The 23,274-nt window shown below is 42.1% G+C and overlaps 3 protein-coding genes across 6 annotated transcripts; 2 read left to right on the plus strand and 1 right to left on the minus strand.

The window, feature by feature from the left end:
• The first annotated feature begins 928 nt into the window (after positions 1 to 928).
• LOC129191094 (rab5 GDP/GTP exchange factor-like) lies at positions 929 to 7,850 on the plus strand. The gene is made up of 9 exons (XM_054794100.1): positions 929 to 1,274; positions 1,709 to 1,891; positions 1,968 to 2,140; positions 2,286 to 2,464; positions 4,579 to 4,660; positions 4,732 to 4,864; positions 4,944 to 5,035; positions 5,112 to 5,368; positions 5,569 to 7,850. The coding sequence occupies exons 1-9, from the start codon at positions 1,267 to 1,269 to the stop codon at positions 6,004 to 6,006; spliced, it is 1,545 nt and encodes a 514-aa protein (XP_054650075.1). The 5' UTR covers positions 929 to 1,266; the 3' UTR covers positions 6,007 to 7,850.
• A 310-nt stretch (positions 7,851 to 8,160) lies between these two features.
• Positions 8,161 to 12,733, plus strand: LOC129191096 (Fc receptor-like protein 3). 2 transcript variants are annotated; one of them, XM_054794103.1, is made up of 6 exons: positions 8,161 to 8,694; positions 9,284 to 9,355; positions 9,431 to 9,457; positions 9,527 to 9,814; positions 10,278 to 10,550; positions 11,975 to 12,733. In XM_054794103.1, exons 2-6 carry the CDS (start codon positions 9,337 to 9,339, stop codon positions 12,244 to 12,246), a joined length of 879 nt encoding a protein of 292 aa, XP_054650078.1. In that variant the 5' UTR covers positions 8,161 to 8,694; positions 9,284 to 9,336; the 3' UTR covers positions 12,247 to 12,733. The 2 variants fall into 2 exon arrangements, with proteins under 2 accessions (XP_054650078.1, XP_054650077.1); XM_054794102.1 differs by lacking the exon at positions 8,161 to 8,694 and having other exon boundaries at positions 9,161 to 9,355.
• A 785-nt stretch (positions 12,734 to 13,518) lies between these two features.
• otol1b (otolin 1b) lies at positions 13,519 to 22,969 on the minus strand. Of its 3 annotated transcripts, XM_054795338.1 has the most exons (6): positions 20,796 to 22,969; positions 20,560 to 20,701; positions 19,608 to 20,014; positions 19,434 to 19,523; positions 15,898 to 15,969; positions 13,519 to 15,826 (listed from the first exon to the last, which is right to left on the minus strand). In XM_054795338.1, the coding sequence occupies exons 3-6, from the start codon at positions 19,999 to 20,001 to the stop codon at positions 14,934 to 14,936; spliced, it is 1,449 nt and encodes a 482-aa protein (XP_054651313.1). In that variant the 5' UTR covers positions 20,002 to 20,014; positions 20,560 to 20,701; positions 20,796 to 22,969; the 3' UTR covers positions 13,519 to 14,933. The 3 variants fall into 3 exon arrangements, with proteins under 3 accessions (XP_054651313.1, XP_054651311.1, XP_054651314.1); XM_054795336.1 differs by having other exon boundaries at positions 20,560 to 22,969; XM_054795339.1 differs by having other exon boundaries at positions 19,608 to 20,058; positions 20,560 to 22,969.
• Positions 22,970 to 23,274: the final 305 nt, after the last annotated feature.

Here is a 23,274-nt window from a genome sequence, read left to right on the forward strand (position 1 = left end):
ATCTCCGTTGGGCATCTCGGTGTGGAGTTTGCATGTTCTCTCTGTGCATGCATGGGTTTTCTCCGGGTACTCTGGTTTCCCCCCTCATTCCAAAAAAATGTATGTCACGTTAATTGGTGACTCTACATTGTCCGTAGGTATGAATGTTTGCCTATATGTGTCCTGCGATTGGCTGGCGACCAGTCCAGGGTGTACTCCGTCTCTTGCCCGAAGTCAGCTGGGATAGGCTCTGCCATACCCGCGACCCTTGTGAGGATAAGCGGCATAGGAGATGGATGGATAGATTTTTTTTTTTTTTTTTTTACCAGGAACTGAACCTATGCCTTCTGCCGTGAACGGCTTGAGAAGTATGCATTACTCCACCAGCGATTTCAGACTTTTCCCACTAAGTACCATTTCAAAAATATTTTGCTTTGCAAGTACCTCCACAGTAAATGCAGTATTGTGTTGTTAATGCAGTACATTCCCACTACAATAAATGAGAAAGTAAGGGAGTAGCTTTGGGGTTAGCCACATTTTCCTTCCTCAGTACCTGCAGTTCTACATCTCTTACCTGCCATTGCTGTTTATTCCAAACTCCTTGCTGTGGGAAGCCTTTTTATTTGGAGGTATCCCTGCCAATTGACCCACTGTTGACCCAATGTTACATGTACAGTGGTGTGAAAAAATGTTTGCCCCCTTCCTGATTTTTTTTTTTTTTTTTTACGTTTGTCACATGTAAATGTTTCACATCATCAAACAAATTTAAATATCAGTCAATGACAGCACAACTGAACACAAAATGCAGTTTTTAAATGAAACTTTTTATTATTAAGGGGGGAAAAAATGAAAAAGTGATTACCCCCCTATATAGTAACAGCCAGTTGTTGTAAAGGCAAGCTCTTGTGTTAGATTTCATGACATTGTTCGGGTATAGCTGTATCTAATGTTGTGGCAAAATCCAATAGCAAATTAAGAAGACATTATGAAAGTCTCTAAAATACGTTGTTTTGTTGTTTTTAACAAAAGCTCTATTGATCTTGCTGTTTACAATTTGGCGTGACCTATTTATTGCGACGCCAATCCACTAGATGGCGATATAGCATTTGAATTTACGCAACAAACTCACGACGAAGAAGCACGCCAGTGAGAAAAGACAAAATGGCTGGCTGTGGTTGTGGGATGGAGCTATTTGTTGTGCTAATGTGAACATTCCGCATACAGCAGGCTGGAGCTGGAGCTGGAGCGACTTTACCTGACGCTATCTTGCGTTGTCTCATCCTGCGAATGAGAGTGTACGTTGACACAAAACATACGTCATTTTTTAATATTACGTTTGTTGTCAATGGGTTGCTCTGTGATTAGCTTCGCTAACTAGCTAGCCACGGATTAGCGTGTTACATATCGCACTGGGCGTGAAACAACTACTGCAGTCTTAACAAACAGTTTTCTATAATAGTAGTTAATGATTCATAATAATGTAGCCGAGCATATAGTCTGATAATGTGTGTCAGTTTAGCACTATTACGTGACAAAGACATTAGCCGAGGCTAGAAAGACGTGCGCCAGTGCTCTTTGTAAGTTGCATGTCATGTCTTCTCCGTAATGAAGCATCTTCAAGTTACATTCAAACACAAGTAAAGATAAATAAAGTGGCCTATTCTGTATATTAGGTTGATTTTACATCGCCATCTCTGCTGTTTCACTGTCAGTCTTGGTAACTTTGAAGGATGATGGCCCGGCGGTCTGAGCGGCGTGGAATCCATCTGGACCAGTCAGAGCTGCTGTGTAAAAAAGGATGTGGTTTTTATGGCAACACAGCTTGGCAGGGTCTGTGCTCTAAATGTTGGCGAGAGGAGAACCAGAGAGATAGGCAGAAACAGATCCAGGACGACTGGGCTTTAGCTGAAAGGTTTGCCTCCACTTTGCACCTTCAGTGTTTTTTTACCTGCTCATTAATCCATGCGCTTCATTTTCTGACTTGTTAGGCTTCAGAGAGAGGAAGAGGAAGCATATGCAAGCAGACATCAGAAGCCTCAGTCGCAACCCGTTGTCACAACTGTCAGCAAGTTTGAGGAACGCAAGACAAAGGAAAAATCCAGTAAGGTCAACACGGTCACCAAATTCTTCACTCCCTCCATTAAAACACCACCAAAGAAAGGTAGGTAATATACTGTAGCTGTCATTTGACTTGTCATGGAATGTCACATTCAACTCATTTTTTGAGAGTGAGATGTTTTTTTTTGCGAGTATGTTGGGGTCCACTGTCATTTAAATGTTGAACAAAGTCTACCTCTATCCTCCAGAGGCCGCCGCCCCTTCGGATGCTCAGTCCAGCCCGATTTCCAGCTCCACAGCTAACCGTCTGTCTGTGGACACCGACCATGCGACCAGGGAGTTCATCGACTTCCTCAAGCCTCTGAAATACGGTCGGCAAATCTTTAAACAGTGCCGGGCTTTCACTGAGAGCATGGCCTATAAGCGGGTGAGCGCCAGTGCCCTTTGACAAGCTGAATGTCATGTGACTCCAGTGTTTCCCATTCATCATTTATATATAGTTCAATTAGGATTGGGCGATAATTTTTATATCCTGGTATAAATTCTTCCAATGATAAGAAAATGACTTATACCAGTACAAATGATAATTGAAAAAAGCAGAGTTGATGACCTACAGCTGGTTGTAGGTAGCAGGTTGTGAGTGGAAAAAGATGAGAAGCATGTTTGTTTTTGCACCCAGCTCGTCTTACAGACATTCTCAACACACAGAGAACACACTTCCGGCCTTCAAAATAAGAGCGCCGTTTGCCCCCTGTCGTCTCACTGTGGAAACAAAATAAGAGTGTCATAAAATATATCTTACATACGCAGTTGGAATTGCATCGATTACTACATCTTCCTTTCTTCACAAGCACAGGCATTACAGTGTGTTGAAGACTTTGTAGCAAAGTGTGCAGAGGCTGACGTTCCATTAGAAAAGTTAGCCAGGCTGCATCCATTTCTCAATTACTGGGCAAAGTGTCCATTGATGGATTGCATCAATAAATATAAGGACTTTTGCATTTAATTAACGGACATTTTATTCACTAACCCATAAAGTAAATAACAGTAAAATGTAAAAAAAACAAAAACGGAATTCTAAAAAATTAAAATGGAAAAAACTGAATTTGGAAAAAAAAAAATACAAAAGAATTTGGGATAGATAAATAAATGTGCTTTACAATTTGAGACAAGTGTATTTAATTATATGGGTTGTAGTTTTTTTTTTTGTTTTTGTTTTTTTATTATACAAGAATTTTAGAATTTAATTATATTGTCATATTGTGATACATCCCCAAAAATATCGTGACACATGCTAAGGTCCAGATCGCCGAACCCGAAATTCAATTGTTTTCTGCACAAAAACTTCCATAATAGTAAAACTATAAAAGTTTGTTTTGTGCTAACATTTTTGGCTTTCTGGAATGGAGTAATTGGATTTTATTTCAGGTTAACGTCCGTTTCGGTTAGAGTCGGACCTTTTGGAACGAATTAACAACACTAACCAAGGTTCCACTGTATGTGCTTTAATTTCAGAGTCTCCAAAACACGCTTCACTAGATTTGTCGGTAGTTGCTATTTTGAAACACATTAGTTCACATTTTAACACACATTAGTTCCTCATAAAATAATGATGATAAAATACTGTACCTAATAGTTTGATGGCGTTAATGTCATCATTAAGTTAAATATTTTTAAACTACCCATCTGGAATTACAGCAATTATTTTGAACATAACTTCTTACCCGTTTTGAGTCCTTATGTCTACGTTTAAATGAAACAGGAGTTGCTTAACTTATGTTCATCTAAAATGTAGTATCAATTAGGAAAAATGAAGAAACATGCGCTCAAAACATGGAAATGTGTGCCTTGATGTCCGACCACTTTTTAAAGTTCTGCGCCCCGTTCCACTGACGCTGTTGACAGCGGACGTTACTTGCACTCGCTCATCTTCCTCTTGTTCGTAATGAGACTGCTGTGTCCTCCAAATATCATGTTTTTATGGGCCTCCAGCACTCCAACTAAGATTTCCACCTCAGTTTCAGTGAAGTTCCGCTTCTTCGTCTTCTCAGTAGCCATGATTCAGAAGAACCGAGTGAAATTCAATCAAGGGTCATTAAATATAGAAGCTGCATTCATGAGCCACTTTGTATTGACCATTTATGGTGAATTGAAGGAGTGATGTGGGGTGGAGTTGCGTCCGCACATTTGGACAGCAGGTGAAGCACAAATTGCGTGAATGTGTGCGTACGCCACCTTTTTTTTGGTTTGAATATTTTTGTCCGTACGCACATTTTGGGTTTCTGGTGTGCACAGACTTTTAGTCAGATTTCTACACACAGTTTATAGATGAGGCCCCAGGTTAGTCAAATTTCTACTCACAGTTTATAGATGAGGCCCCAGGTGCTTTAGTGAGGGCAAACAGGCTAGTGCTAAATCGGTTTGTGGCGGGAAACACTGGACTTGGGGATGAACGGATGTGAGCTATTTATCCATCTGTGTGGTCTCATACGTATGTCAGGCTTTACGGAACCACAACCACATTCCTACCCTTTATTTTAGGACATGGGCGCTGATGACATGTCCGAATGTGTTCAGGACTTCTACCAGAATCTCTCGGAACGACTTCAGACTCAGTTCAAAGGTACGATGATTCTTTGACACTTTTTAGAATCTTCTTATACGCTGTTCCCATGCTGATGTTTGTATTTCAAGGTTCCTCTGAGCATGTAGAAGGCATCATGGATGAAGTGGAGAGGTATATGATGACGCGTCTTTACAAGGAGGTTTTCTGTCCCGAAACCTCTGACGATGAGAAGAAAGACCTTGCCATTCAGAAGAGGATCAGGTTAGGACAGTACAGCCTGATTAATCGGGTTGATGTGAGGGATTTTTGTTTTTGTTGTAAATATTTGTTTTATTTCCAGAGCGCTGCACTGGGTCACCATTGAGATGCTTTGCGTTCCTGTCGACGAAGAAATCCCTGAAGTGTCCGACAGCGTGGTTAAAGCCATCACAGGTAGAACCTCATGCCGATGCAGAGATTTGGACGACATTTGTTTTGGCCTCAAAATCTTATGTCCACCTAATTCCAGATGTGATCGAAATCGATTCCAGACGAGTGCCCAAAGACAAGCTGGCGTGCATCACGCGCTGCAGCAAGCACATCTTCAACGCCATCCGCATCAGCAAGAAGGAGGCGGCGTCAGCAGACGACTTCCTGCCCACGCTCATCTACATCGTGCTGAAAGCAAATCCCCCGCGACTTCAGTCTAACATCCAGTACATCACACGCTTCTGCAACCCCAGCCGGCTCATGACTGGAGAGGATGGCTACTACTTCACTAATCTGGTAAGGACCTATGGACACCTGAGACAATTAGAATTATGTAGATGCGACTTGAGAAGCAGCTTCTCCGACGACAGCTAGCCGGGAGCATTGTGAGGTGGCCTCAACACAAACGTAGGCGCAGTTGTGTCGACCAGGCTAAAGTCTAGACTGTCACCATCTGCTGTATTCCATGAATGACCACAAGCATGTTGTCTCCTCAGTGCTGTGCCGTGGCCTTCATCGAGAAGCTGGACGGAAAGTCTCTCAACATGACCTCAGAGGAGTTTGACCTGTACATGTCGGGCCAGGCTTCCCCCAACTACCCTCCAGTCGATGGGCCGTCGTCGCGCTCCCTGGGCAGCACAGCGCTCAGCCAGGTCCACAAGCGTCTGGACATGCTGACGGGGCTCGGCGAACGGCAGGAGCGCGTCATAGAGAGAGCTCGCCAGCTGGAGAACGACCTCATCGACTGGACGGACGAAGTGGAGCAGAAAGTGCAGAGCGTTCTGGACAGTTTGGAGACACCGGACGCTCCCACCGCCACCACTAACAGCAGCTCGGCTACGGGGGCGGCGACGGCCTCCTTAGCCATTGATTCTGATAACGTTGAGAACGAGCACCTGCCGCCGCCGCTGCAGCCACAAGTGTTTGCCGGTTGATGCTGGGCCAGATGCTTTAGGTCACCACCTCCTCTTTGGTTGACTTGCATGTGAAACATCCCAATGCCACTCATCTCTTCTGTGGAGGCATGGATACTTCACTCCCAAGTATCCATCCACTTTCTACAGCGCTTATAGACTTCTGTAGACTTATCTCCAGTGTCACTTTGAAGAGTGCTCTGAGTCGGGATTGATCCCACGGCAGCTGCACAAAAGTCAGCTTTGTGAACCACTACGCCACCCATGGCTCAAATGAACATACAGTTCACACAAACATCAAACCTAGAAGAAGTGGTTAATCTACTGGTGCTTTATCTACTGAGAAAGAGAATCATTTCCACACATGCATGTGTTGATGCACGGACATAAAGTATTTATGTTACATTCATGTGGAAACATCCAAAACGTCCTCTCACTCCTGCCATGAGGTACTTGTACACACTGAGGTGCTGGTATTTTTCTACATAATGGCAGGAGATGCTTGTGATACCTCGGACATTTCCACTTTGGTTGCTGGATATACACACCATGCATTCTATAGCCATTCGAACAGGACTCCGAGAGCGCATGGGAAACAACAAAAAAGGAAAAAAAATCAATTTCCTACTGAAATCGAACAGTGCAGCACAAACATTGAGTATGAAATATTTTGAAGCACTTTATGATTTTAACCATTTATTTGGATGATACACACAGTATATATATATGAAGGATAGTACTTTGTACAAACATACAATAGTCACTTTTCTGTTGCTAGATTTTAATCTTTTTCTTATTCAGCAGTTATATAGGTTGTATTTATGTTTTGCTTCCTAAAAAAAAGGCTTTTAAAACCTTGAGGCCCGTTTTTAAAATTACCTTTTAACCTTAGATTCATCTCATAAATTGTAATATATACACATGTATCTTTAAACAACTTCAAACCTAACCATAGACATGAATTCTTTTGACATGAATTATTTTAAAAAATATATTTTATCTTACTTAATTTTTCTGTAGCACACCTGTGAATTTTTTCCAATGGTAAAAACAGCATTTTCCAAAATTGAGGTGTAACGTTTTAATAGCCTCGACAAGATCAAAAATTGATATTGAGGCATTATTACTTTTTCGAGCAAATGAGATTTTTTCCCCCCAAAAGCTTTTACCATAAGGTCTTAAAACAATCCTCTTAAAAGCGTATGCATCCAATAGGAGAGTGAAAGGCTTTCTTTTGATCAAGTCGAGCTTCATAGGATCAGCGTTATTATGGTAAATCTGGCCCATATGTTGAAAAGATATCAGATGTACACTTCTGGTCCCCCAAGGTGCCTCAAGGGTTCAATGCAAACTTACTAGCTTGACTTATATAAGCCATGCATTCAGGTATACACACACTCAATCTAACACCATCCAATGCAAGGGCTGCATCAAACATTCTGCCTTGACAAAGATAACAATGCTCAGTTTTGATATGTTAAAAAAAAAGTACATTTTTGTTCTGGCACATTTTTGATGCATCCCTTATTGTGGATCTCATTAGATCAGGGTCAGTGAGTGTACTAAGGTTTAAAACATCTTTTTTGCAACCTTATAGGTTTGTTACTGTGTCATATAGATACAGTATATATATAGGAGATAAGTCAATACTGTCTTTTATTTAAATGTAACTTATTTGGGCAGAGTTGGTTTATTTGCTTCTGTGGGTATGTGACTAATAAAAGTGTAGAGAAGCAGCCCACAGTGTCGCCACTTCTTATTAGTCGTTTTGTACTTTCACTGAAATATCCATGATTGTGCAAGGTCAGATAAAAGAGCGTTAAAAACCTTTAATACTAGAGTTTTGTACAGTCTCTACAGTAAAATGCGAGAATTTGTCCATTTTTGTTTTATTTTATACAATTTCATTGTTTTATCTAGGATTATTTTCTTGGTCAGGTAGATCAGGTGAGCTGTGTAAATTATTTTATTTGATACAATTGAATTAGTCTAGGATTATATCAGGTAGAACAAGTTAGTTTTGTAAATAAATGAAATTAAACAAAATATTGCCTTTGTAAATATGTTTTTTATATATATATCCAGCAGTGAGACTCTCCTCGGCGGTGCATGTCAAAATATATTAGAAATTTCTTGAAATTTGGGTATTTTAACTTTAAAGTGTTTTCCAACATTTGAATCAGTATCATTTAAATTGTTCTCATTTTATTTAATCATATTCAATTCAAACTTTCACTTTTCTTCTTTGGGAGGTGGAAAGTTTGGCATTTGCTGCCAAAAAATACTAAAGTATTAGTATAAGTGGTCGTTTTCTCTGGTTTAAAAACGTTTTCCTTTAGTAAAACTGAAAGGTCTCTCTGTCAAGGAGCTGGAGCACATAGCTTGAACTCGCCGCTAATTGGCTTGTGATGTATGAAATGTGAACAACGGAGGATGTTTTAATTCAATTTCTGATCGTTTTTACTTCCTAAATTTCATATAATTTATAATTCATTCATTTGTAATTGTAACAATTATTTATCTCTAGTATGTAAAAAAAATCTTCTGCCACTAGGTGGAGCAAGGAGAACGCAGCAGAAAGGAGGAAGACATTCATTGCTCTGTGTGCGTCATATGAACGAATAAGTAGCTGATGATTTTTTTGTGCATTAATAGTGTTTCATCTTGAAGAGTTCATTTATATTGGCGCTGCTGTGAAAACCTGTCACTGTGAGTGGGGATTCCCTCGAAAATTAGGCATTATCGTTGGTTGTATGTATTTTTGTACTTCGGATACTGCTTTATCATGATAGTTACCCCTTCAGTTTGATATCGTTATCGTAGTGGACAAAAAAAATATGAAGCATGCCAACATCAGGCTGGAATAAAAGATACATAGGATGATTACTTATCCATTTATCAGTGCTCATGTGAAACTTTTAGCAAAATGTAACCATGCCAAATACACCATTTTCACCCGGAATTACTATAAAATTAATTAACCAATGAATTTTGTTCAATATTTCTAAAATATATGTAGGATTATTACTAATTTATTTATTAGTGCTCATGCAAAAAATGTGACCATGTAAAATACACATTTTTGACCCCGAATTACTCTAAAATGAATTATCTTCAATATTTCAAGTTCAGATAAAAAGATGTATGTTTTCAGGTAAAATGTCTGAAAAAAAGTTTGGGAACCACTGCTGTATGGCAAATAAATGTGAAATGAAACAAGAGAGGGTTTTGGGGGGGGAAGAGGATTTCCTGTGCTGTGTGTTAAGAGTTGGACTATTTTCACTTCCCTTCTCTTCAGGAATAAAAGATGTTTCCCATCAAGTCTCACCAGTACGACAAAGGAAAGCCACAATGATGATCTCCTTTCTTGGTGAGTTGGCTATGTTTTACACTAGGTTATACTGTATTATGTTATTCATTCCTGTAATATGTTTTTCCATTACAGTTCTAGCACTGCTTGTATCCCCCGTGGGTATGTATCACTTATTTTATCCATAATATAAAGTTTGAACATCATGAGTACACTATTTTGTGTGCGTAGCTCCTTCTGTTAGCACCCCCAGTGCGCTACTGGAGGTGACATCAGGACATTCCAGGGTCTTCTCCGGCGAACGTGTCCAGCTCAGATGCAGCGTCGCAGACGGCCACAAGTCCACCTGGAGTTACTTATGGTTCAAGGACTCCAAGCTGCTCTCGCAAAATAGCGAGACATTGACGCTGAAAGGCAGCATTGATGACAGTGGAGCACTTCAATGCCAAGGAGTCAGGGACACTGCAGTGGGAAACATCTATACCAACAAAAGTCTGCCTGTCGACATCAATGTGGACGGTAAGGATGAATCATTGTAAATCAGTGTCCTTTCAGGCTGCTGCTCGAGTGCTGACTAGATCTAGCAGGAGGCGCCACTGTAAAATTTCAAGAGGAATCATGCTCTGTTCCACAATGTCACAGTACATGCTGCTCATTCCTCAATGAACCACAGTGCCAGCAGCACTCATGCGGCCCAGACCATGACACTACCACCACCTTGCTTGACCGTATGCAAGACGCAATAGTTGGCATCTAATAGGACGATAATGGCTGAGTCCTTTTCAGTGGATAGTAAATTTGCTTTAGAAGCTTGTCAGTGGCTACTCCAAAGTTATATCCAAGTTTTATTTCTATAGTATTGTCTGGGTTTTTGGGGCTTGGGGGGGGATCATATTTATAGACGTATAGATGGCCAGTGGAATACATTGTGGTGGTCTGCAATAAGCATGTCCAGTCATAACTGACCTTGATCTTTCTCCAGGAGGTTGGGCCATTCTAGAAGGCCCACTGCATCCCACCCTCGTGGGAGAGGCCTTAAACATGACGTGTCGCGTCCGGGGCCGCCCGCGACTTCACGAAGTGATTTTGTACAAAGATGGCGTGGAGGTTATGACGCAAAGTGACTCCAGCCCACATTTGCACCTGCCCTGCTTAAACCTGACGGACCAAGGACTGTACTCCTGCAGGGCGTCTTGGGATGTCAACCGACAAACACATTCTGGGATTTCAGCTGGCATTCAAGTCCAGGTTTTAGGTGAGTTTATGTGCACCTTCTGGCCACAACATTAGGTACACCTAATGAGATTCAATGCAAGAGCTTGTATCCTTTTAATAATATCGTTATGTTTCTCATAGTTTGACAGTTGTAAATACAGACATGCGGCTACGTGAACCACTACACTACCAGTGGGTGCAGTTTTGTTATCACATCGGGCTAAAATATCAGAAATGGTCTGCAAGGCTCTGTGGTATCTTAAGTTTTACAACAGCAAACGGCAGTCATGAATGAAGTAATAAAGTCATACTATCCAACAGAAGCACTGTGTTCATGCTACTCCCAGATCTTCTATATCAGTGGTCCCCGAGTGGGGGGGTGTCGTACGTTATAGCGATCTAATTTATCTTATTTATTATGTATTGTGTAAAACTAAGACATGAATAAGATCAAATTAAAAGCATAAAATGAATGCCGACCCACCATCCACCAGTTCAAGTTCCAGCCAAGTTTTTCCAGAGAGATTATTACATCACTGTTTGACGTGTGGGGTAAGAGGCAGTGGCTAGCATGAATTAACTTGAGACAAATGTGCACATTAGCACTCAATAAGTCATCAAAACTTACCTTTATGCATTCCCACATAGTATCAGCATTTGACACCAAATATGAGGTGAAAGAAAAATGGTAAAAATACAGTAGTAGTCTATCTGTGCGGCATGAGATAAAGTTAGCACACGCACAATGGACATGCGTCAAGTGGGACGGATGTAACAGAGAGAATCCGGCCACTTTTCAAAATAAAACATAAAAAACTGAAATAATGGAAATTATTTTTTCTTTCTGTGCGGCCCGGTACCAAATGACCCACGGCCCGGTACCGGGCCGCAGCCCGGGGGTTGGGGACCACTGTTCTATATGACAGCAGCACTCTGCTGTTTTAAAGAACCTACTACAAAAATGCTCGTCAAAGATCTTCTATATGACAGGACCGATCAGATTTTTTAAGAACTTACTGCAAAAATGTTCATCAAAGATCCTCCACATGACAGGAGTGCTCTGCTGTTTTTAAGGACCTAGAGGGTCCATATCAGACAGGCGCTGCTGTTTTGGGGAATCTGATGCAAATTCTCTATATGACAGCGATGCTCTGATGTTTTTAAAACACAACTATAAAATACTAGTGAAAGATCCTCCACATGACAGGATGGCGCTTCTGTTTTTTAGGGACATACTGCAAAAATGTTAGTCAGAGATCTTCTATATAATAGGAGCGCTCTGCTGTTTTTAACACTAGAGGTAGTCGCTCACAAGTTTTTGGCTCGTGGGCCGCCAGTTAAAACGATTTCTTCTCCACCGACGCAAACAACAACAACAACAGATGTCTTCTGATGGCGCACATCAAATTGGTGTTCTATTCACAATGTCATACTGATCATTTCCCCCCTGATGCTTTATTTCAGAGCTTCTGACGCAACCGGTTTTGGAGATAGTTGCAGGTAATAACGTACTCGGGGTGGATCTCATGAAGCTCATCTGCAGTCTGCAGTACAATGCCCGTGCACCGGCGCCTCCCATACATTACTACTTCTATAAGGATAACAGCCGAATGGGGACGGCCACCTCTGAGAACTTTACCCTGGTCAGACGGACCCCCGGCCTGTACAGCTGCAAGGCTAAGGTTCCACATTTAGGTCTTTCCAAGTGGAGTGAGGTGGAAACATTTGGAGAGTGACAATGACATAAAAGCATATCCTAGTACTGATAGCGGCGTAGGGTGTACTCACAATGGAGTACACTCAGAGTGCCATCACTTTATGATACAACGCTTTATTACTGCAACTTTCCTGACTTTGTGGCTTCTTTTTAGTCATTCTATTTACGTCTATTGACTATTGGAGGTTGTCAGTGATAAATTATTGAAATGCTACTGCAACAACACATCATCAGTAGGGTAAAACGAACCTGTCTCTGCCAGCTGTCATTGCACGCGCTTTCCTGTTACTTTAAATTGTAAGTTTCACCGAACAGAATAAAGCATATCAAAATCAACTTTCCCTGGATCAGTTATGTCACTTACCATATTTTCTCAAATAGTAACCTCCGCATGGTCTCCATTAACCTTGAACAAATAAACCCCATCCGCAAAAAGGCAAGGTGGCTGTAATTACCTATATGCAAATTAGACGATGGCGTCATCTACCGACTTCTCGGACAGCCAATAGCTACTTTTTTTTTACTGAACAGTTGGCAACAGCTGGTCTGACGCTCTTTTATGACTTTCGTTCTGACTTGAACACATCAACAGCAGCTAGTGGCGGAGCTTGGGGTGGCCAGGAGTAGCCGTGGCCACCCGTGGTCATTCTTCGGCCACCCCAGTGGCGAGGGGACGAGGGGACTGGGGGACAATTTTGACAATTTTAACCCTAACTCTGCAGAGCATTAGTTCTGCCTAACCGCCGTTTGCCCTTGGACGCATTTCATTGCAGCACACAACAGAAGAGAGTTGCCTATTTTGTGGAGGAGCTGTCAATAAAACCGTGTCTCGCATGAACTGCAAGCGGTAGATACGTTTTCCATGATTACTTTGGTCGGTTCTGGTCAAGTTGTTTCACTATGTTGACTTGGACTTAATTTCTGAAGCGTGATTCAGCACATAAATCTGTTAATATCGGAAGCTCTCTGTAGCAGCATGAGTGGGCATGTAAACCAATGAGTCTGGAGTTAAAACAGGAGCGCCACTTTCGTCTTATGCCCCACGCGGGTTTGGCCGCCATGATGGTGAGCAGAATCCAGAAACGATGCATTGAAAACATGTCCTCGGCACACTGCTCAACTATTAATTGCTCTAATAGGCTGTCCGAAAGCAGTGGCGGAGCTACGGGTCACTCTCTAGCCACATCTATGTCACTTATTGCCACATCTATGTGAGTGATGGTCTCACCTCGGCCACCCCGATGAAAGATTTCTGGCTCCGCCACTGACGGCAGTGCAATTCCAACACCATATATGTAGCTTAAACTCCCAAACACGCCTCTAGTCCACTCAGCCTCGGAACGACACGTTCTCATTGTCACTAGATGACCTCGAGATGCATTCACGGACACTCGGAACATTACAAAAACATTTTATTATGCGTGTATGTGTGAATAAATGTGTGTAAATAAGCAGAAAGACAAAGACAAACAGTTATAGATATTCTCATCACTCACCAACATAACTCTTCCTGCGGAAGTACAATTTGCTGCATTTAAATATGCTCGGAAATATCAGAAAACACATGTACAGTACAGTCGTCTCTACTCGCTATAACACGTTTTTTCAGAAATTAATGATTGCTGTTTCGTGGTAGACTGTGGTCTATTATTAGTCAAGCCATATTGAAATACAAGTGATTTGTAGTATTCTGGGCAGCAGTAATGACACAAAACACAGATGAGACATTACCATGCATTACATTACCTTAAAACTGAATGAAGTCATGAAGTCAGCCATGGCATGTCTGACATGATAGAGTGAAAAAAGGTATCCTCCCATTCCGTGTAGAAGTGGTAAGTTTTTGGCTTCTTAAGTTGAAAAGAAATCACTTCAAGGCTTACTGGTCAGCGCTGTAGCTTGTTAGCTCACTGGCTTGCTAGCTAGCGGCTATCTCGAGTACCTGCAGCATAAGAGTTGCACAATGTGTTGTAAACAATGAATAATAGGTGTGTAAAGGTGACTATAGGCATGTTATTTCATGTCTCCAGGGTTCCAATAATGTTAAAAACTGTATTTAGAAAGTCATAAACAAGCTTTCTATGCTCCAACTATGAAAATATTCCATTTAGTAACATTTAATCCTATAGTGCAGAAATTCATTTATCATGGTCGGGTCTGGAACCAATAAACCGCTATAAACGAGGGATGACTGGCACTCAAATCATGTGAATTCATCTTAAATGACATGGTGTCTTTGAACGCTACCCCTCATTGCTCATAATGAGGTTAAAATGTGACTCAAATGATCTGCTAGCTGATCTGTTAATTGTGTCTGTCACTTATCTTTTTGTTCACAAAATACAATAAAAGATTGGCTTATTTCACATCCTTGCAAATGATGATTAATCATTATTAATTAATTTGAAAACTGTAATTAATTTGATTAAAATTTTTAATCATTTGACAGCCCTAATATTTTTTATTAATACCATCGAGGACATATGTTCTGGGTTGTTTTGGAAAGCGTGAACTGAGAGATCGTTTTAGACGTTTTAAACATTTTTTATTGAAAGGAGTCATAAGAAATAGGTTGATAACAATGAAAATAATGCACAGTAACGTACAGTATTGTACGGTACAGTAGTCCTTGAAGTGTTACACTACTTGCACCACAAGATACAGTACAATTATGCAAGAGTTCATGAGTACACGGTCCAATCATCATCAGGGTGAGTAAAGTAGAAATCCGGAGAAGATGCTGTCATCCTCACTGCTGGCGTACACCCCGTTCCAGTCCCTGAGGGTCTCCATCCACACCCGGTCACCTTCCGCCAACCTCAGCACCACCAGAGTGGATGCCTGGTCGATGTCTTGTCCGTACAGCGAGTCCCGTGTCCGTACCCGCCGCGAGCCGTTGACCACCAGCGTGGCGCGTAGAGGCTGGTTGCGTACAGTGATTTGGAAGGAGAAGACGTAGACGCCGGCATGGACACACATGAAGCTGTTGGTGGTGATGTTGAAGTGGTTCTCCTCGTTGTAGAAGACTTTGTCAAAGCGGATGGGGAAGCCAGATGGCGGGAAGGACTTTCTGGGGGAGATGCCAACACTGAAGGCTGAGCGCTTCTGAGCAAGACCGGACCCCTTAGCTCCTTTGAAGCCCCGCATCCCCCGATCCCCTCTCATCCCGGGATAACCTCTATCCCCTTTTGGCCCCTGTATCCCTCTTACACCTTGAGGTCCCTGAGACCCTCCCACCCCGGGTTCCCCCTGTGCTCCAGGAGGTCCAGGATCCCCGCTGACTCCTATCGGACCCGGAGCACCGTGCTTGCCATTAATTCCTGGAATTCCCATTGCTCCTGGGATTCCCGGAGACCCAGTGTCTCCACGATCACCTTTTGGTCCCCTCTCCCCAAATGTGCCACATTCCCCCTTATCCCCTTTATCTCCTTTAGGACCCAGGCCAAGAGTCACTCCGGGGGGCCCGACTGGGCCCTCTTTTCCCGGTTCTCCTTTCTCACCAGCAGTCCCATTCTGACCAGCTTCACCTTTCTGCCCCGTGACACCTTTGATGCCTTGCATCCCCATTTCACCTTTCTCTCCTTTTGGACCTGCATCACCTTGAGAGCAAAACACATTCAGTCTGAACTATCACAAAAACTAAAAATGAACAGAAAATTCAGTTGTGTACCTTTCTGCCCTGGCTTCCCAAGAGCCCCAGGGTGTCCTCCCGGGCCAGTGCTTCCCCGTTCACCCTTATTTCCTAGTTGATCCAAACATAATGGCAGCTCTGCATTAGCTCCAGCACCTTTTCTTTTTTCCAAATCTAGTCTTTTATACTGAATACAGAGTAAGGATCCTAAAACTAACTAACTATTCCATTTTTTTTTAAATTGCAACCTTTGAGTGTGTACTTACAACAGTGGTGAACACACAGGGATGTTCAATAACAAAGTATGTATGTAGTTATTTGCTAATTATTTCATTTTTTTTTATTTTTGTGTGCGTTTTTAAAAAAATCATTGCACCTGAATGTTTCCTGCTGCTCGGTGGTTAGGGACCCCTGCCTTACAGCATGCTTGGGGCTATGGTGTGCTCTTTTACCCATTTGAAAATACTGTAAGAATAACACTTTTATACAACTGGCTTCTTTATTTCATAACGTAAAACGTCTACATTGACAAATGTAATCGTTGAATCATATTGATTGTTGTTTTTTGTTCTGTTTTTTAAATTATGTCGTTTTTGAATCGTATCGTAACTCGTGTGTCTAGATGCGTCTGGAAGTGTTTACCACAAAGAGATTCATTATAGATAAAAACGGATTTCTATGGGTGATTAAATGTGATTCATTATGAGTTAAATATGGACCGAATGTGATGATGAAATATTTTGATTGACAGCCATAGACGCATTGCTTCAGTTCTCAAGCATCATCATGGAATAAGTCAGTGAATATTTGAAAGAGGAGTTTTCAAAGTTTTGAATGGCTGCCACAGTGGCGCTGTAGTCAAGTCATTTTTCCGGCAACGTTGGTCGGGAGGAGGCCCAAGACCTTGCTCTTTGTGCATGGCCTCAGAGACCCTCAGACCTCACCGTGTGTGATTCTTTCTTGTAAGGACATGCAAAAGATCTTGTTTATGTTCCACCACTGCCCACTAATCTCGATGACCTTGAACATTAACAACAACAGTGATCAACTCAGTGGATTGTGATATGCTGGTACGCGTCTAGGAGGAATTCTCTTATCGCTTGATGTTGCCTGTGCTGCAGGTGCTTGGTACATTGAACACTTGAAGACAGGAAATACAGCTTGTGAGTAGAATACCTTTGACTCGGTTGGAGTTTTCTGTTGCTTTTCTTTAATTAAATGTCACATCATGAAATGGGTTTATTCTTTTTGAATAACCCTGTATTAAGCGCATATTTACAAAAGTGAGAAGGTCATAGAACACAATACATAGAACAAGGACAAGGAACAATGGTGTAAAAGAGGATGGGAGGGTTGTGCGTTGTCGGCAGATGTGTCACTAAATTCAGGAATTGAGTAATATTCGATAATTGTTCAATAAAAAAATGATAAGATAGTGAAAGAAATACAAATAAAAAATTACATTAATTTCATTCTCTATTTTCACTAGGGCTGTCAAAAATAATTCCATAACGGCAGTAACTCATTATTTCATTAATTACATTCCTTTTTGTAGTGTAATTAACGCATGGGACCAGAGAAAGCACACCTCTCTGTTATGACGGCAGACGGTCCGTCATCATAAGCACAGTGGAGCGTCCTCACACAGTCACACAGAGCCTGACACTGTTTTGATAACTTCATTCTGACCCCGGGGGGTCGGATATAGGGACAGTCTCGTCGGAATGTGCGGAAGGAAATACATTTCTAAAAGCGGAGAAGGCAAATTATGGTGATGATGGCTCTTTCCGTGAGAGATGAGGAAGTGTATCACAAATGGATTAGACATTTGGATGAGCGTGTTTGGTATCGTGGAGACAGGGATCTGACAAATTCTGAGCCTGGTGACGCCATGATATGCAAATTAGATGAGTGAATTTACTGCTATCACAAACTTTGGGTCATACTGACGATTTGTTCTCATTTACAGTATGCCTTCATCTCCCACCATTTTCAAGCTACAACCATTTGAAATAGTAATAGAAAGGTTCATTCAGATGTACAATTTGCTACATTTAAGGATGCTGGAAATTAAACCGAAAAAATTTTATGTATCTGAAATTACATGATGTCTTCAAACACCCCTCATTGGTCATAGTAACACGGTTTAAAGTGCGATTTAAATGTTCTCCTACTATTAAAGAGACTAGTGTTCGACAAATAGATTGTTAGACTTGTGTGGTATCTTTTAGCTTAATTGACATATTCAGTTCATTTGGAGCTGTTAATACATACAAATATATATAATCCTGTCCTGTCATTGATCTTTCTCTTCATTAAATACAGTAAAAATTGGTATATTTCACACATAGTTGCTAATGGTGATTAATCATGATTAATTAATTTAAAAAAATGATTAAAAATTGTCATCATTTAACAACCCTAATTTTTACTAAGAGAGAGGCAGAGATTATTTGCGACTGACCCCCTGGTGAGCCCAGTGTCCATTTCATAAAATGGCATACTATGGCGTGCACGAGTCCGTCAGGACCAGGCAGCTCTTTATTTGACAGGAGCCAATCATGAGCTATGAAAAAACGTATTACGAGCTTAGCAAACCATTGAAAATTGCAGGAGGTCATTACACAATATAACAGTATGATTCAGGGTTTCATCTTACAAACAACATTAAACTCATCACACAGCAACCTAACACTCAAAATGTATATCTCAGAAATATGCAAACATATACCAATACGAGTAAAAAAAACCCCAAAAACAGCAAAAGTTTTCCCATAATGCATTCGCTTGAACAAGCATTTCATTGAAGGACAAGCAGCATAGAAAATGGATGGATTGTGCAACAATGCTGGCTCTGTCCACCAGAGGGAGCCAGAGGAGCCTGGAGCTCTGAGCCCAGAGGGAGGCTGACGTCATTGCAGCTCCTCAGTGAATGCGATGCTCAGACGCAATGCATTATGGGACAACTTTAAAAGCGTTGTTTTTTTCATTTCAAACTTATACTGGTATGTTTGTATATTTTTCAGGTATAGCTTTTGTATGTTAAGTTGAGTGTGATGAGTTCAGTGTTCCTAGAAAAGTGCTCTTAGTAAGTTGGCACTGTGAGTCAGACTGTTATGTCGTTATACTGTTATGTATAATGACATCCTACAATTTCTAATGGGATGACAAGCTTGTTGTGACTGCACTGATACTGTAGCTTGTGATTGGCTCCTGCTAGAGAAAGACCCAATGTTTCCTCGCTGACTAGCGAGCGGCACAGTATTTAAACTATTAGTAGTAGTTCGGAAGTAAAGAAGTCCTGAAATTAGAATTTAACCATAAATTAGCCGCACCGCAAGCCGCAGGGTTCAAAGTTGAAGAAAAAAGTAGAGGCTTATACACCGTACGGTCAACGTCCCGGCTTAATCACAGCATTTTTGGTCTGTAGTGTTGTTTGAGTCCTTTTTTATTGGGAAGTACTGTACATGGCGTCGTACATTGTTGTTGTTTTGCTGGTATGTAGCACCACCATTTTTTAATATAACACAAATACTATAGGTCATAAGTATATTCTGAATCTGGATTATAGCCACCTCTGTCTCCTTTGACCCCCTTTGGACCAATCACACCTGGTGGTCCAGGTGAACCAGCTGATCCAGTAAAGCCTCTTTCACCTCGTGGCCCTAAACAGGCAAGTAAAGTTAAAACACAGAAAAAGAACCAAAAATAAACTAACATTATAAAAATGAGAATCTGCTTCTCATTACCTGCCAGTCCGCTGTCTCCTTTCAGCCCCCGGGGGCCTCTCTCAGGTGGGCAGCAGTCACAGAAGTTGAAGTAGCACTCGTTGTAATCCAAGGTGTAGTTCTCATTGCCTAAACCAGGTGGCTGTGTGCTTACTTCCTGAGGAAAGAGGCTACTTGGGTGGGTGGTTCTCTCCTGGCTGAGCAGCGGGTGGGGCTCCAGAGGGTGCTGGTTGTTGTTGTTGTTGTTGTTATTGTTGTTGTTGTTGTTGTCTGAGCCTGTCTTGGGTTTAGGTGTGCCGGGGATCACGGGCTTCTTAGTGTATTGGTACTTTGGCTTGGCTGTAATCTTGGCCTCAACTGTGAGTGTCGCCACGACAACAGCCAGAAGAAGCCACTGAGCAGAGATAATCCTCATGGTTGAACTGGATCTGTGCAGTTAAAGTCTTCTTATGAGTAAAACCCAGGCATCCTGCTGAAGTTCTGCGTATAAATGACACTTGGAAGACATGCTAGCATACAGATATCCCTATGTAAGTAGGCTTTATCATCATTAGACAAATGGTCCATGATTTTGGATGATTAGTGTCTAAGTCCCTCCAGTGCTTTTCTACTTTATGTCCGTGTTTTGGTTGATGGCGGCCATGTTTCTCCACTAATCCTGCTCAGATTTGCTTGTCAGCTCTAAAGATGTGTACCAAATATGCTGGTGATTTGTCTCAGGACCCTAAGATTCAGTGAGTATTTTGTAGAGAAGCACTGAGCTAGGTGAGACATTTCAAATCAAACTTCGGGGTTCAATAACAGCGGCACTATGTGGTGTATTTGTCAGACAAATAGCACAGGCAGCACAGTAGGGGTGCAGGTTTTGACGAATGTTCATCATTTTGTGTGCAGCGGTTCAGGAGTAGAAGAGATCAAATGACACAAGTGTGAAAGGATGCACAAATGCAAAATGTGAAAATCAACGACTTACCCGGTTGTGCATAAGTGCTCATTTATCCTCTGTTGTGGTGGCTTGGAGGCATCCTCTGCTGCTCCAGCTCCATCTGATATGTCCGCCCGGCTCAAGCAAGAAGGGACAACAAGAGGGAGGTCTGAAATCTAACGAGGGTAGCCTGGATGGGACCCAAGGAGAACCACTGTGTTGTGTGCAGAAAGGGTCCTTTTGTGACACGGGATACTCGCAGTCGCGAGGAGCTCTACACTTACTTTCTGCGAGCTCAGCGAAGAAGCAAAGGCCCTTGAACGATGGGTCACACGATACGAATGGCATTCTTCCATCGTCCAAGCAGCTAGGATGCTCTTAATGTGGAGGACAAAGCATAGCAAAGAAGGTTCTGGGACAGAGGCCAGGTCGTTAGAGCTCCCCAGTTATGTGAACAGTGTCTGTCAAATATATTTACATTTAAAACTATAACTCAAGCAGTGAGTAACCTTGGTAGTGGTTACGAGTACAAACACCACACAACATCACTAGATATCGCACAAATATGCTCGCTACAAGCTAACAGATTACATACATGATCGGAACAATCTGATTGGAAGGAAATTAGATTCTAAAACGTACATCAGTGAGAATACAGTGTTCCCTCCCCCCATCGCTTGTTCACCTTTCCCGGACTTGCTGATTTTTGTGTGTGCAATTTTAGGTTGTTTATTTATTTATTTATTTACAGCATATGAACGTTGTTACAGGCCGAGCCTGTCCCTTTAAGAAGAATTGCAATGTGGGAAATTGAGTGTTATAGTTCTGTGCTTTAGCAATAGGCGGCAGTGTCTCTATTCTCTCTCTTCTGTCTGCACCACCCATTGTCTTCTGCGTCCTGATTGGCTGTAGACCATTGTCAATCAATCTCCTTCGTGTCGTCTCTTGTGGTCACGGCTAGCAAATTAGCTAACCGTGTGAGCTGCTTGCTAACCGCCAATACTGCAAACAATAGAAGAAACAGAAGAAGCTAACCGCGTGTGACTCTGAACGCTGTATGGTTGCAAGTTTTCTCCCCAACAAAACCCGCAGTGTTGACGAAACGTTCTGCACCCAAAAGGCAGAGGAAGCCAGCCATCACACAAAAAGTTGGACTTCTGGACATGCTGAAGGAAGGCAGAGGTTACGTGGCTTTAGGGCGCCATCACGGAATACTGTAAATGAATCTGTGGCTCATGGAGAACGACGAGCAGGAGTAAAATACGACGACAGGAGCAATATGTTTGAACAAGGATACAAAAACGCTAGAGCCGAACGGTGCCAGGACAAAGAGGCATAGTCAGGAGAATGAAACACGCGTGAGTCACTTCATAATTGCTTGTGTCAAACCTAGTAGGTTGATCATTAAAATTCAAAGGAAATTTGAACTTTGAGAGTGTTTAAAGAAGAGGGAAATGTCAGAAAATGTTAATGCCTGTCTGATAAAAGTGTATAAAGTGTATGGTGAGGGTTTTTACAGCCTTAAATCATATATAATAATTGTAAACAAATAAAGTTGGCTACTTTGCGGATTTCACTTACTGCAGACTATCTGGGAATCTATCCCACGAGATAAACGAGCGAACACTGTACTGTAGTTTTTCTGTTTTATTCTAAAGTTCTATCCCACAGAGCACGAGTGCTAGTCTCCTCAGTGAACAATTGGTCAAAGGCAGTTTAACTGCATGTGACCACTGGTTACACAATGAGATGACTGGCATGTACAGTATGTTTGCTAACTGTGATTCATGCAATGGCATGCTGTTTTTTGTTGAAAAGTGATTTTCCTCTGCACTGATTGCCAGTGAATGTTTGAGCCATGGATATGCTTGAGTTGCCAAAGACCCCACACCCTCAGAGAGATCCATGACAGAGAGAAAGGAAGGAAACGGAATTTGGGAAACAGAAGAAGACTGATGCAAGTTGCAACGGAGCGTGTAAACAGAAGAAGATTGTGTTGTTTTGATTTTTAACAAGCTTAGAGGACTTTAACCTTGTGACCCTGAGCATTGTGGCCCTCAGTGGGGGGGATTCTTGTTGGCTTTTCCACTCCAGATTTCTCATCTGTATTCAGGCCGCACAAAAAAACACTGCGTTCATTTTACAGTGCCAAGCTTTGCTGGTCACAGGGGGCCCTGCTCAGGTACTTTGCCCAGCCTGCTTGCGCCATCCTTCATCTACACACACACACACACACACGCGCACACGCACAAACACACACACACACACACACACTCACACACACACACACACGCACGCACGCACGCACGCACGCACACGCACACGCACACGCACACGCACACGCACGCACAAGCACACGAACACGCACACAGAGATGAAAGATGAATGTGTGCTGGGTTTGGATTACCTCCCGGAGCTGAAAAGTGTCATTTCAGCAACTTGAGAAAATGCGATTTTGCGACAGCCAAATTGAAAAAACAAGTGAAAATCTAGACCTCGGAAAAGTGGTGTTTTTTGCCATCTTTGAGTCTGGCAAGGACACCCAATGAATGTTTGGGGGGTTTGGCCCACCTCCCGGGCCGGAAAAGTGTCGTTTCAGTAACATGAAAAAACTGCGATAGCGCGACAGAAAAAACTGACAAAAACGGGCAAAAAACGACCCGTCGGAAAAGTGGCGTTTTTTGATATCTTTGGGTCCTGCCAGGACCCCCGATGAATGTTTGGGGGGTTTGGCCCACCTCCCGGGCCGGAAAAGTGTCGTTT

This window comes from Dunckerocampus dactyliophorus, chromosome 12 (genome assembly GCF_027744805.1).
Source record: "Dunckerocampus dactyliophorus isolate RoL2022-P2 chromosome 12, RoL_Ddac_1.1, whole genome shotgun sequence".
Taxonomy (NCBI): Eukaryota; Metazoa; Chordata; class Actinopteri; order Syngnathiformes; family Syngnathidae; genus Dunckerocampus; species Dunckerocampus dactyliophorus.

Excerpts from the sequence above, each read along its gene's own strand:
- LOC129191094 (XM_054794100.1), top strand. Across the intron at positions 2,141-2,285 it reads TAAAACACCACCAAAGAAAG|AGGCCGCCGCCCCTTCGGAT; the intron begins GTAGGTAATATA and ends TCTATCCTCCAG. Across the intron at positions 4,661-4,731 it reads ACTTCAGACTCAGTTCAAAG|GTTCCTCTGAGCATGTAGAA; the intron begins GTACGATGATTC and ends TTGTATTTCAAG.
- LOC129191096 (XM_054794102.1), top strand. The coding sequence starts at position 9,178 with ATGGCAAATAAATGTGAAATGAAACAAGAGAGGGTTTTGGGGGGGGAA. Across the intron at positions 9,356-9,430 it reads AATGATGATCTCCTTTCTTG|TTCTAGCACTGCTTGTATCC; the intron begins GTGAGTTGGCTA and ends TTTCCATTACAG. Across the intron at positions 9,458-9,526 it reads ACTGCTTGTATCCCCCGTGG|CTCCTTCTGTTAGCACCCCC; the intron begins GTATGTATCACT and ends TTGTGTGCGTAG.
- otol1b (XM_054795338.1), bottom strand. The coding sequence starts at position 20,001 with ATGAGGATTATCTCTGCTCAGTGGCTTCTTCTGGCTGTTGTCGTGGCG. Across the intron at positions 19,524-19,607 it reads AGGAGACAGCGGACTGGCAG|GGCCACGAGGTGAAAGAGGC; the intron begins GTAATGAGAAGC and ends TTGCCTGTTTAG. Across the intron at positions 15,970-19,433 it reads GGGGGTCAAAGGAGACAGAG|GAAATAAGGGTGAACGGGGA; the intron begins GTGGCTATAATC and ends TGGATCAACTAG.